The following is a 13,253-nucleotide window of genomic DNA, read 5'->3' as shown; positions in this document are numbered from 1 at the left end:
ACGGGAGCTAATTACTAAGACTCCGCTGTCCGTCCGTCCGTCCGCCCGTCTGTCACCAGGGTGTATCTCGTGATCTGTGATAGCTAGACAGCTGAAATTTTCACAGATGATGTATTTCTGTTGCCGCTATAACAACAAATACTAAAAATAGAATAAAATAAAGATTTAAGATTAATTGAATGCAGTGCTACTTAGTCGTCATAGGATCGAAAACAGCGTGCGATTTATTGCAAGACCTGTGGAGCCCTTAATTGATATATTTATATTTTATGAACCTCCAGGTCTTTTTAGTATTAAGATTTATGTGCGTATTACGCACCTCTAACATATGTATCTTATATGACTGTATGTGTTCTGAATAAAAAATAAAAATAAATAAATATATATATTTAAAGGCCCCAGTACACAATGGGCCATCGCCGGCCACTCCAAGTCACGCAGCCATGCGGTAGAATGAGATAGCAATATCACTTGCTCCCTCTAACGTATAAATGCGTCCCTTGGAGTGGCCGGCGATAGCCCATTGTGTACTGGGGCCTTAAGTCTCCATAGAGATTAAAATAAACTGTAATCATCTTTTTTGTCAAATGTCAAATATGTACTAATATTATGTTTATTTTATTTCGTTTTTATCTTGCTAATTCTGTTAAAATCTTAAATTATAAAACAATATTATAAATGTGTAAACCGAGCACTTTCATTGATAACAACCAAACTCGACCATAACAGAATAGCAAGACCCCTCACAAATAACTTTTTAGCATTTTAAGCTCTTCTAGCATAATAACCTCTTGATCGAGCCTGCTCAAAATTTAATGACTAAAATATAATGCCCCCAACTATGCATTCACCCAATTTCTATTAAATTTACTTAGAACAAATTTACTTAAGTTATTGTGTATCAAACTATCCTCTGATAGTTCAGCTTAAAAACATCGAAATGCCGGGACGTGCCCCTAGCCAGCCGTGTGTTCCTAGTTGAATGTAAGAACTTCACTTCGCTTCGCTCGCTCGTTCGATAAGAAGAAAAGTGGTTGATTCGATTGTAAGATTGTGACGTTACCAATCAAATCAGGAGGAGGAACAGATGCGAAATTGTCAAATTTCGATGTTAGTATGCAGGTTTGGGGCAAGTTGTTTATTTCAAGAGCTCGATTGTCATCGTGAATCTAAAATTCGTTATTTAATTTCGTACATGTGGCCGGCAGATGAGACTGATCCATAATTATTATTTAAATTCTGACCTAATTGTCAACTTGAATGTCCAATTTGGGGACTGGTCTTTATCTCTTTACAATCGAAGCAATAGGGATCACAGAGACGATTTATTTTTTGTGTCTACACCTCACAATGTAAATGAGAAATAAATCAGAATCTTAAGGCAGTAAGTGCAATTTAGTTTGTCAAAGGACTGTCTCATTTCAAACATCGACAGAGAGAATCATACTATCTTTGTCTTACACTAGTACTAGCAGTACTAGCACCCAATAGAAAAGGATGAGTATAGTTTTTTTGTTCTTATTTACTGACAAATTTGGTTTGACCAACTATATCTTGTTTATCGATATCATTTATTTTTATCGACATATATGTGACTATTTTTTCTTTGCTATTCCTGGTATCATTCTATCTGTCAATCCAATCTCATGTGTCAATTTAGTTCGCGCCTCGCCGCGGGATTTTGGAGGCGACTTAACTTTTCTTTTCATTTTTAAACTAAATTAGGTTGGAAAATCTGTGATAAACTAAAACAATGGCTTCTTATAACAAGACTTTACAATTACTAGCTTCTAAATTGGGTTTAAGTGAGGAGGAAAAGGTTTTGAGGTAAGTTTAGTATGTATCGTGTTTTAAAAGTATTTTTAGTCATAACTGAATGAATATCTGCTGAAATTCCTTTGATTCTCTTTGATAACACTATGAAATAACACGTATTTTAATATCAAAGTCTGAATAACGGCATAAATAACGTGTTATGCTCAATAGTGTTGTGCTAACATTGCATTTTGTTTTTCGCGATGCTAGCAAAGCGGCAGAGTTCGAACGGTTACTGCAGACCAAAACCGTCGCCGGGAGCACCTTGAGCGACACCAGCAAGCTTGTGATCTGTCTGGATTTGGCTGCAAGCATATTTGGAGCAGATCTTGATGTGGTGAGCGTTATTCATTTACATTTAATACCAGTACCTTGTTTACTGACTTCCACTTGTATTACAAGTTACAAGCTTTTGATAAACAGGGCAATGCTAGTAACTTACAGAGTTATTTAGGAAGGTTATGGTAGGTTCTGCTTAACCTGTCGTCTACCAAGCTGTCAAAAGCACCCTTCTATCTACCCCGGCTGGAGATCTCCGTCAATAATTCTGTACCCCGTATTTGTTACTGACGGAGATCTCCGGCCTGTTTAACCCCAGTTGAAAAGCAGTTTTTAGGGTTCTGTACCCAAAGGGTAAAATGGGACCCTATTACTAAGACTCCGCTGTCCGTCCGGCCGTCCGTCCGTCTGTCACCAGGCTGTATCTCACGAACCGTGATAGCTAGACAGTTGAAATTTTCACACATGATGTATTTCTGTTGCCGCTATAACAACAAATACTATGAACAGAATTAAATAAAGATTTAAGTGGGGCTCCCATACAACAAATGTGATTTTTGACCGAAGTTTAGCAACGTCGGGCGGGGTCAGTACTTGGATGGGTGACCGTTTTTATAGATAATGGTACGGAACCCTTCGTGTGCGAGTCCGACTCGCACTTGGCCGGTTTTTTAAATCCAATTAAAGCTGCTTTTCACCTGCCAATTATCTTGGGTGCAAAAAAAAATGGTTATAACAAATACTGGGTGTCTGGCGCATGTGGGGACAAGGGCAACGACAGGTTAAATGGAATATTTTATCTATTTATTTATAGCCATATATCAGAATACATTTTTCACATCACCAATTCGAAAAAGGGATATTATTCCGTGCTAGGAGGGATCAAAGTAACACTTTTCTGTTCTAGCACACTATTTTTACATTTTTTTGCACATTATTTTTTTAGCTTAAATAATCTGTTTAAGCAACAGCATTATTTATTTAGCTTATATAATACTAATATTTTGAAATAATAGTTTTCTCATAGGTGATGTGAAAAGCAGTATGTGTCACACGGTATCAAAATTATTTCGTCTTGGGCGTTAACACATCCCTCATTACGCTCAGGATTCTATTGTAGAATCCATCGCTTCATTCAGGATTCAATATACGCCCTTGACAGAAATATATCATTTTGATCCCTTGTAACACAAACTACTATTTTTATACTATATCTATTGTTTTTTTCCTTAAGCTACGATAACCGATTCTGTGTGCTTTTGGGCAAAGGCCTCCCCCAATCTTCTCCACTCCTCCTTATTTTGCACTAATCTGGTCCATGTTTATACCTTCCAGCCATGTCTTCGATTTCATCGGACCATCTTTTAAATTGCCTACCTCTGTTTCTTTTATGTCCTCTAGGGTGCCATAGTGTTATAATTTTGCTCCATTTATCTCCTCCTCTAATAGTATGTCCAATGGAATTTATTGTTTGCTAAAAGATCTTTACTCTTACATCTATAGAAAATCTACAAAATATCAACAAATAACTTCTTTGTATTACAGAAAACCGCAATAAAATACTCCGGCTTGAAGCCCATAGCATACACAAGTAACCGGAAGACGGTAGAGAACCTTCTAGAAATAAACAGCAGTAAGCTGACGGTGGCTCAGTTGTGTGTGACGTTGCAGTGCACTGGTATTCAGGAGGTTGCTGAAAAGATTCTCAAGGAGTATCAGAGACATTCTAAAGTGGTATGTTTTATTTATGGCTAGCTAATGCCTGCTACTTTTTTGAAATACAACTTGTCCTATTTTGACATTAGGGAAAAGAATGGGGTTAGAATGCCGACTGGCACAGGCACCTGTTGCGATAGCAGAGGATGCTGGTTCGATTCCAGCCCGGGGCACTGGAGCCTCTGGTCACTTTTTCTTAGTATATGACATTTATTTCAGTTTATATAGTAGCCATTTATATAGTAGTGTTTCTACTTGAAATAAAAACAAATTAAAATATTTTCTAAAAATAATTTAATTTGTCCTAATACTTCTAATAGTATAGGGGAAAAGGGCATAAATACAGGATGTTTTACCAACCCTTAGCCAAATTTTGCGAGATATGTGATACATAGAAACGAAATACCAAAGGAAACTGGCTTTAATTAACTAGAAGTATGCATAAGATAAATTAGACATATATAGGATAGACATTAGGTTTTTAAGTACGTATGTCAATATCATAAACAATATCTAGAAGACAAAAGGAGATTATATGTCAATATGATAGGTGTAAAATAAAGGGTCAAATAATTGTTCTAATACTTTTTTTTTTATTAAATAGTAACCGTTTTCATTGTAGGAGTTGGATATGAGTCTACCACAGTATGTCTGCATGGCTGTATATCAGGCTGGAAGGTAAGAAAAAAGAACTATATTATATCAGTTCTTCGAGCAACACGGAAGGGAGGCGGCATTCGCACTATTTCCCCTCTGCCGAGGTACAAGATTAGCGCGTCAATCTAATCTAGCGCGGGTAATAAAACTAGTTGCACTTGGATTTTTCACTAGACCGAGTCCAGACGCGCGCATGAACACTGCTGCACAAAAATGCCTGTTTGCTCGGTTTTTTGTTATAAAAAGAGGTCGGGGACATCAAATTTACAAAAAGAAAGTGTTACATTTCACATGTAATATTTTTTTTTACATATCATACGTTTAATTACATTCAAACACAATTATTATATTTTAGTCTCATGTAATTGTTGGATTTATCGATTTTGCTCGCTCAGTACAAATTGCGGATCGGTCGAGCGACAAATCCGACTTCTCATCTCTCAGAATACAATAACATACTTCAACGAAAATGTGTTAGTGTGCGTGTTGTGACACTTGTCACTCGTCCGTACACAAAAAGAGATCGAGGTTTGCAAGATTTGTCTTTGACGTGTGTCATTTTCTATGTATTTGTGTCGTCATTACAGATTGGATTTTGTAGGTAAGTGTGTGAGAAGTGCGACTGTGTGCACCTTTCCCCCCGCGAAAAATGGCAGAAGGATTTGTACGGTGAGATATCGCTTGGGCCCCTCCCTTCCGATGTGTCGGAAGCCGGTGTTGCTCGAAGTATCAGTTATTCATAATATAATATAAATTATTTACTTCTAAAGTCCAGAAGATGATACCTGAAAAAAAAATACCTACCTTATATTCTAATTAAGAGCGCTCTTACAAGAAAAGTCGAAATAATGCAAAATTGATGATACTAGTCGACGAAATTCAGGACTTTGCGCTCATTATTAGAAACAATGAGTACGTGTTCCAGTAAAAGCGTCTTCTTATCTTTATAAATATCGTTGTAAATATTAGAAAAAGGACTTATTAAATTAGTAATGATTTTTTTTCTGATGGTCGTTTCCGAAAAACCCCGTGAAGCACTGAATGGCGAGCTCTTATTTGGAAATGTTGAGAATTTTACTCTGCTAAACCTGGCTATTTTGTATTACTAATACCCTGTACTTTAGGCATATCAAACTATATTTTTCCTACATATCTTTGAGAAAGAGAAAATCAAAGTAAAACGAACTCGATTTTCTCTCCGAAACAAGTGTCAATTCCTACGAAAATCTACTTAATATCGAAGTCATTTTCATACTCAAGCAATCTGCAACGTTTGCTTATACTGTTGGTATACATTAGTGTTTATGAAATTCTACTATAATTTTTTGGCAATTTTTTGAAAACTACTCTATATTACCGATGACGCGCGCTGCGCCAGCTCAGTGCCGCGGCAGAGCTTGTAGAGGCAGGACGTGTGTCGGTCGGCTCCGCACATTTTCAACGGCGACGACGAGGTTTTTTTATCATTGTGTGCGGCGGGCGCCGTGTAAAACGCTATACTGTGTGCGTGTAAACCGCAACGAGAGACTTTGATCCTAGCACCGTTTTTATAGTATTATAATTTATAATGGTACAGTTTAATAAACTACCGGACAGGATTAAAAATATTTGAAACGACCTGACATTCTATATGTATTTATTTGACTCAAGATAGTTTGACTCAGGGTCTGATGATGGAGCCGGAAGGTGGTCACCGGTATCAATCAACCATGCAACTAAACCACTTCGTGTTTAGGCTCGTTTTATTCATCTCAACAAGATCTTTGACACAAGATAGTACTCAGGGTCTGATGATGGAGCCGGAAGGTGGTCACCGGTACCAATCAACCATGCAACTAAACCACTTCGTGTTTGGGCTCGTTTGATTCGGCTCAACAAGATCTTTGACTTAAGATAGTACTCAGGGTCTGATCATGGAGCCGGAAGGTGGTCACCAGTACCAATCAACAATGCAACTAAACCACTTCGTGTTTAGGCTCGTTTTATTCGTCTCAACAAGATCTTTGACTTAAGATAGTACTCAGGGTCTGATGATGGAGCCGGAAGGTGGTCACCGGTACCAATCAACCATGCAACTAAACCACTTCGTGTTTGGGCTCGTTTGATTCGTCTCAACAAGATCTTTGGCACAAGATAATACTCAGGGTCTGATGATGGAGCCGGAAGGTGGTCACCGGTACCAATCAACCATGCAACTAAACCACTTCGTGTTTAGGCTCGTTTGATTCGTCTCAACAAGATCTTTGACACAAGATAGTACTCAGGGTCTGATGATGGAGCCGGCAGGTGGTCACCGGTACCAATCAACCATGCCACTAAACCACTTCGTGTTTAGGCTCGTTTTATTCGTTTCTATAAGATCTTTGACACAAGATAGTACTCAGGGTCTGATGTTGGAGCCGGAAGGTGGTCACCGGTACCAATCAACCATGCAACTAAACCACTTCGTGTTTAGGCTCGTTTGATTCGTCTCAACAAGATCTTTGACACAAGTTAGTACTCAGGGTCTGATGATGGAGCTGGACTGTGGCCACGGGTACCAGTCTACCATGTAACTGAACCACTTCGTGTTTGGGCTCGTTTGATTTGTCGCAACAAGATCTTTGACACAAGGTAGTACTGAGGGTCTGATGATGGATCCGGAAGGTGGTCACCGGTACCAATCAACCATGCAACTAAACCACTTCGTGTTTGGCTTCGTTCGATTCGTCGCAACAAGATCTTTGACACAAGTTAGTACTCAGGGTCTGATGATGGAGCTGGACTGTGGCCACGGGTACCAGTCTACCATGTAACTGAACCACTTCGTGTTTGGGCTCGTTTGATTCGTCGCAATAAGATGTTTGACACAAGATACTACTCAGGGTCTGATGATGGAGCTGATGATGATAGACAGGTACCCGTCGCCACCTTCGCGCTCCATCATCAGACCCTGAGTACTACCTTGTGTCAAAGATCTTGTTGAGATGAATAAAACGTGCCTAAACACGAAATGGTTTAGTTGCATGGTTGATTGGTACCGGTGACCACCTTCCGGCTCCAACATCAGACCTTGAGTACTATCTTGTGTCAAAGATCTTGTTGAAACGAATAAAACGAGCCTAAACACGAAGTGGTTTAGTTGCATGGTTGATTGGTACCGGTGACCACCTTCCAGCTCCATCATCAGACTCTGAGTATCACCTAGTGTCAAAGATCTTGTTGAGACGAATCAAACGATCCTAAACACGATGTGGTTTAGTTGCATGGTTGATTGGTAATGGTACCTTCCAGCTCCATCATCAGACCCTGAGTACTGTCTTGTGTCAAAGATCTTGTTGAGACGAATCAAACGAGTCCAAACACGAAGTTGTTTAGTTACATGATAGACTGGTACCCGTGGCCACCTTCCAGCTCCATCATCAGACCCTGTGTATCTTCAGTGTCAAAGATCTTGTTGAGACGAATCAAACGAGCCTAATCATGTTACTACATGGTTGATTGGTATCCGTGACCACCTTAATCATCATCAGATCCTCAGTACCAGTTCGTTTTTAAACCCTCGTTGATACAAACTTTACAACCTATAGGTACCAAATACAATGACGAAACATGTAAATAAGCGAGTAGGTACCTATAATTTCTTTCGAGTAATATACCTTCATAAGTACAAGTATGGGGCTATTCATAAATTACGTCGTTTCAAATGGGAGGAGTGGGGGGGGGGGGTCTGGACATCGGATGATGGTAACATGACGTAGGAGGAAACAGATTCATCCGAAGCTTGATTTTTGGATGATTTGAGGGGGGGGGGGGGGGGGGTCAAAAATCGTCAAAAATAGATGACGTAATTTATGAACAGCCCCTATGTACATTTGCACTGCATTTAGTATTTTCGTACTTACCAAATAACAGTTTTAGAACTTTAAAAGTTAAGTACAGTTAGTGTTGTTATGGTTGATTTCAATATGCTTCGCGAAGGATCAAGAATGTTTAATCCATCATTGTAGTGCGAGTGTGGTAGAAGGGATCGGCGTACTGAGCTCGCACGGCCTGCCGCAGCGCGTAAAATACCTAAACTCGCTCAACGCCGAAATGTAATAGCGCTCTTAAGTTTTTAATCTATTTCAACATTAAATCGTATGTGCTGTATAACCTCGTGCCGCCTGCCTCCGTGCCCTGCCATTCAAAATTATAGCTAGAAGTTTGAAACTATTTGTATTTTTAATTGGGTTGAATTTCATTTGTTCGAATTCATTTTAGTATAAGGTGGCCAGTTATTGAAACCTTATACTGAAATGAATTTTGTTTATAGGTGAATAGAATACATTTTTAGTTTAGGGCGGCCACTTACTAAAACTGGCCAGTTACTGAAGAATTACCCTATTGTTAGTTGAAATTCCATTGAAACAGAGTACCTACATCGTTATAACTAATACAGTCAGTGGCAGATATAGCTGAGCCCCCTGCCAATAAATTTCTATGCAGGGGGTAAGTTATTTCTGACTGCCTATTGGGAAGCATAAAAATGCGAAAATATGACTGAAAATTTGATACTTATCAAACACAAATGAACAGTTTAATCTGATATGATGAGATTGTGACCTGTTTATTTCCAGAATAAACAAAGTGAAAGTGTCCAAAGTGAAGATAAACGAGAAGTGTCGCCTAAAGCCCGCCCAGTGGGCGATGCTCGAAACGGACTGGACGAAATTCGTCAACGAGAAATTTGCGAGTGCCCCTAAAAAAAGAGGACGGCCAGCGAAATCTACCGTGGTAGCTGGTATGAAAGTTTTATCAAACTTTTTTTTAGCACTGCCATAGCTCCTAACGCAGCGTACTACGTAGGCGAACAACACGCGAACGCGAAACGAAGCGATGCGGCGCGGGGTGAATCAATCCTTTGATACCTATAGAAGTGTCCTACGTGGGCGATCTTTATTCTTTATTCTTTATTCTTTATTCAAACACTATGTATAAGTTTACAGCTCAAGCCAAGGCACTTATACTGTTAATTAGGTACATATATGTTGTCAGTATCAGTCAGTATCATAAAATTAGTAGGTACACTTATTGTATTACACACTTATCTTTATAATTGATTGATTATGTATTACTAAGTTACATAGAGATAAAAAAAAGAATCTGATATTAAATAACATAGGTAGAGTTTAAAAAAATCCTGATACTACGTTGTAGGGACGGCCACTTGTCTGCGAATATGTCTGCGTTTTGGACTGTAGCTATGAAGTTATTTAGTAATTCTATTGCTCGGTACGTGGGTGCGTTTGAACCGTGATAGGTGCGAACATTTGGATATGCAAAAAGGTTTCTGGCTCTACGTGCGCTACGCCCTACTGCAGCTATGTAGTTGTCTGGGGTAAAAATACGCACTACTAATTTACGATTTATCTGATTAAGTAAGCAGTGGTTTAGAATGGTCTCAAACACTTTTCCAAACACGGACAATACAGCAATGGGCCTGAAGTTTGTGATATCGGAGGACTTACTTATCTTAGGAATTGGGGTCACTCTTGAGACCTTCCATTGGGATGGATATACGCCCAGCTTGAGTGATAGGTTGTATATGTGAAGTAACGAGTGTTCTAACAAGCATACACAGTCCTTGACTAGAAACGGGGGTATACCATCAGGCCCAGCTGACGACTTAGGTTTGAGTTTCCGAATAGCGGCTCTGATTTCTGAACGGGAACGCCTTGGGCCCGCCGCGCCGCGCCGCGTCGCGTTCGCGAGTTGTTCGCTTACCTAAGACGCAGCGTAAGGCCCAGCCATAAAAATAAAAAGCCAGTATTTGCCATTGAATTTTGAATCTTTAGTGATGAACACAAATATTTGTTCCTAAGTCATGGGTGGTTTCTTTATATATAAATATGGATTTATCTATATAAGTATGTATACATATCGTCGCCTAGCACCCATAGTACAAGCTTTGCTTTGTTTGTGGCTAGGTGTAAGTTGTGCCCTAATATTTATTCATTTCCTAGTTGCAACCTAATGTACTTTTACAGTACATATGGTCCTATTTTCCCGCACTAGTGCGTAGAATAGCACTTTTCGTGCGATGTCAAAAGTTTAAAGGGCCATATGTACTGTAAAACGTTGTACGATACACGTGCGAATAGGTAATTCGTAACTCGTGTCGATTTAAAACACTCCCTTCGGTCGTGTTGTAATTTATCGCCACTCGATTCGAATTTCCTCTTTTCCGCACTTGTATCGTACATAACTATTATAACTTAACTGCATGAATTGGCGCAAGCACTGGTTTTTGCGAAAACAGCTGCTGTTTGACCTTTCCACCCAGAGAGGAAATTAGGACTTGGTTACAGATCATAAATAATGACTTGGTTAACCCGGCTTCGGGGCTATTCATAAATTACGTCATTTCAAATTAGGGGGGGGGGGGGAAATGGGGTAATTTGAAGCATGATTTTTGGATGATTATAGGGGGGGTTGGATGATTATAGGGGGGGGGGGGGGCAAAAATCGATGACGTAATTTATGGACAGCCCCTTCCTCACGATATTTTCTTTCACTACACAAGTTTCTAGACTAAAATTGGGAATCATATGATTTATAAACATGTATGATGTAACTTAAGGTGTGTGAAGTACCCAATCCGCATTGAGTTTGCGTGGAGACTTTAGTAAAAATCATTTCGTATAACCAATAGGAATAAATATACTATAGTTCGTTTTTTTAGTATTAGATAGAAGGTAAGCGATCTTGACACGTTTTTTATTTGAAAAACGCTTGTTAAAAATCAGTAACTATTCCTTATGAAAGCAGAAGAACATAAATGATCGTATTAGATTCATAATTGTTACATATTTGCCGTGACTTATTTTTAAAACGTGTTTTTTAATTAAAAGACACATCAAGATATTTTACCTTTTTTCTAATGCTAAAAAAAACGAACTATGCATATAGGTATTTAAACAATTTTTAAAACTTACTATGTTTAGGCAGGTTGAAAATTTAGCTTTTATGTCATTTTCAGATGAAAACCAAGAAATGGAAATTGACACGAAAGAAGAAACGCCAACGGAGACAGAGACAGAGCCATACGAAGACTGGAGACGGCGAATGCTAGAATCCGCCTACAAAGAACTAGAAATGAGAGAGAAAGAAAATAAGAAATCGCCCAGAAAAACACCTTTAAAAGAGACACAACGTGTCACACCGCAAAAAAAGTTACGTATCGTTTTACAAAAAGAATTGAGTACGCAAAAGGAACGCGGTACCCCTAAAAAAGATAACGGTACCCAAAAAGATGGTACCCCCAAAAAAGATTTAGGTACCTTGGCAAAAGGCGGAACACAGAAAGAAAGTATACCAGAAGAAATAACTCCTAGAAAGTCGCCAAGGAAGACCCCAGTGAAATACTCCCCTTATAAGACCCCCACTAAAGGGGGAGGGGTAAGACTACTGTTCCCTAATTTCATGTGATGTTGTTACCAAAGATAGGATAAACACTATTTTAGAGGTCTAATATTAAACTCGTTAGGTAAGAGGTTATTATGATTAAGGGGCTACCAGAGGTTTTCATCGATTTTTGACAAGTTTTGAATCGTATCTCCTACTATTGCATTTCAGATAGAATTATAAGGCAAACGGCTATCGGTTCTTTAATCTTTTATCTCCATTTTTGTCTATCGGATTTTGAAAGAAATGAATACTTATACTTTATGATTTTTTTTGAAACTAATTAACACAAAAGATATGGCCAGGAAACCAGTTTTTTGGCCTAAAATTGTTTAACTTTGATGCCAAATATCTCGAAAACAGTGAACTTTGTAGTAAATACGGGGTAACATATTGCTTAAAGCCATTGTTCTTAATATGATAAGCTACAAAAAACATTAGAAAACTAAGGGATCCTGATCGAAGGTCATTGGGGGATCTCCTTAACTAAGTTTCTTTCTACGATTAAGCGCGTAATCTCCCTCCGAGTAGAAGAATGTTAAGATATACCCCCTTTTTCATAAAACTTTACGGGCCTTATTTAGTTAAATTATGTTTTATCCCTTTCTTACAAATACATAAGTCAAAATGACAGATAAGGACAATCGATTATTAGCTAATTTAGGTTTGTAGCGCGTTTATGAATAAGGGGGATATAACTTATAAAGAGTACTCTAAAAAATTCCTAAAATCGTTCTTGAGCTAAACTTTATTGTCCTTGTCTGTTACTTTGACGTTTTGCATTTATTAAAAAGAGACAAGTATTTTTTAACTTACAAAAGCTAGTTTCTTTAATAAAAAGATGTAGATTTTTTTTTATGTGAGCGTAACTACGCTTTGTGGAGGGACGCACAGTTTTCATGCATTTTCATGTATTATGACATCTAATTTTGATACTACTATGATTTTCACACCTGTTTTATATATTTTAATATAATTATAATGTTGACTGATTATTTATAAACATTTTAAATAAGTATAAGTGCAACGTATAATTTTTGATAAATTTAGTTTTAGTTGTTGTAATGTAATTAATTGTTAATTTATTATAAATATAGTTACTGAGTGCCTGAACACTATGCTTTTAATTATTTAATTTCGTAAAGTAAACTATTTAAATGTTTATTATCATTTTCATAATTTCTTCGGATTTTAGCAGGTTTTGGTAGCTTAGTTGATAAGGTTTAAGGTCCTATAAGTTGCGAGCTCATCATAAATCCCGATCGATTATTTTTCCATAGAGTACAGAAATATTTTAAAGACTTTTTATAAACCAATATGGCCTAAATATACTTGTCAATAATCTAGTTGGCCTCTTCAAA

General features: G+C 38.1%; 1 protein-coding gene across 1 annotated transcript; it reads left to right on the top strand.

The window, feature by feature from the left end:
* The first annotated feature begins 1,686 nt into the window (after positions 1-1,686).
* LOC134800774 (origin recognition complex subunit 6) lies at positions 1,687-12,169 on the top strand. The gene is made up of 6 exons (XM_063773325.1): positions 1,687-1,827; positions 2,026-2,152; positions 3,640-3,828; positions 4,433-4,488; positions 9,066-9,229; positions 11,468-12,169. The coding sequence occupies exons 1-6, from the start codon at positions 1,754-1,756 to the stop codon at positions 11,914-11,916; spliced, it is 1,059 nt and encodes a 352-aa protein (XP_063629395.1). The 5' UTR covers positions 1,687-1,753; the 3' UTR covers positions 11,917-12,169.
* Positions 12,170-13,253: the final 1,084 nt, after the last annotated feature.

Source organism: Cydia splendana, chromosome 20 (genome assembly GCF_910591565.1).
Source record: "Cydia splendana chromosome 20, ilCydSple1.2, whole genome shotgun sequence".
NCBI lineage: Eukaryota > Metazoa > Arthropoda > Insecta > Lepidoptera > Tortricidae > Cydia > Cydia splendana.
The sequence above is the reverse complement of the archived record's forward strand: the minus strand, read 5'-3'. Positions and strand labels throughout refer to the sequence as shown.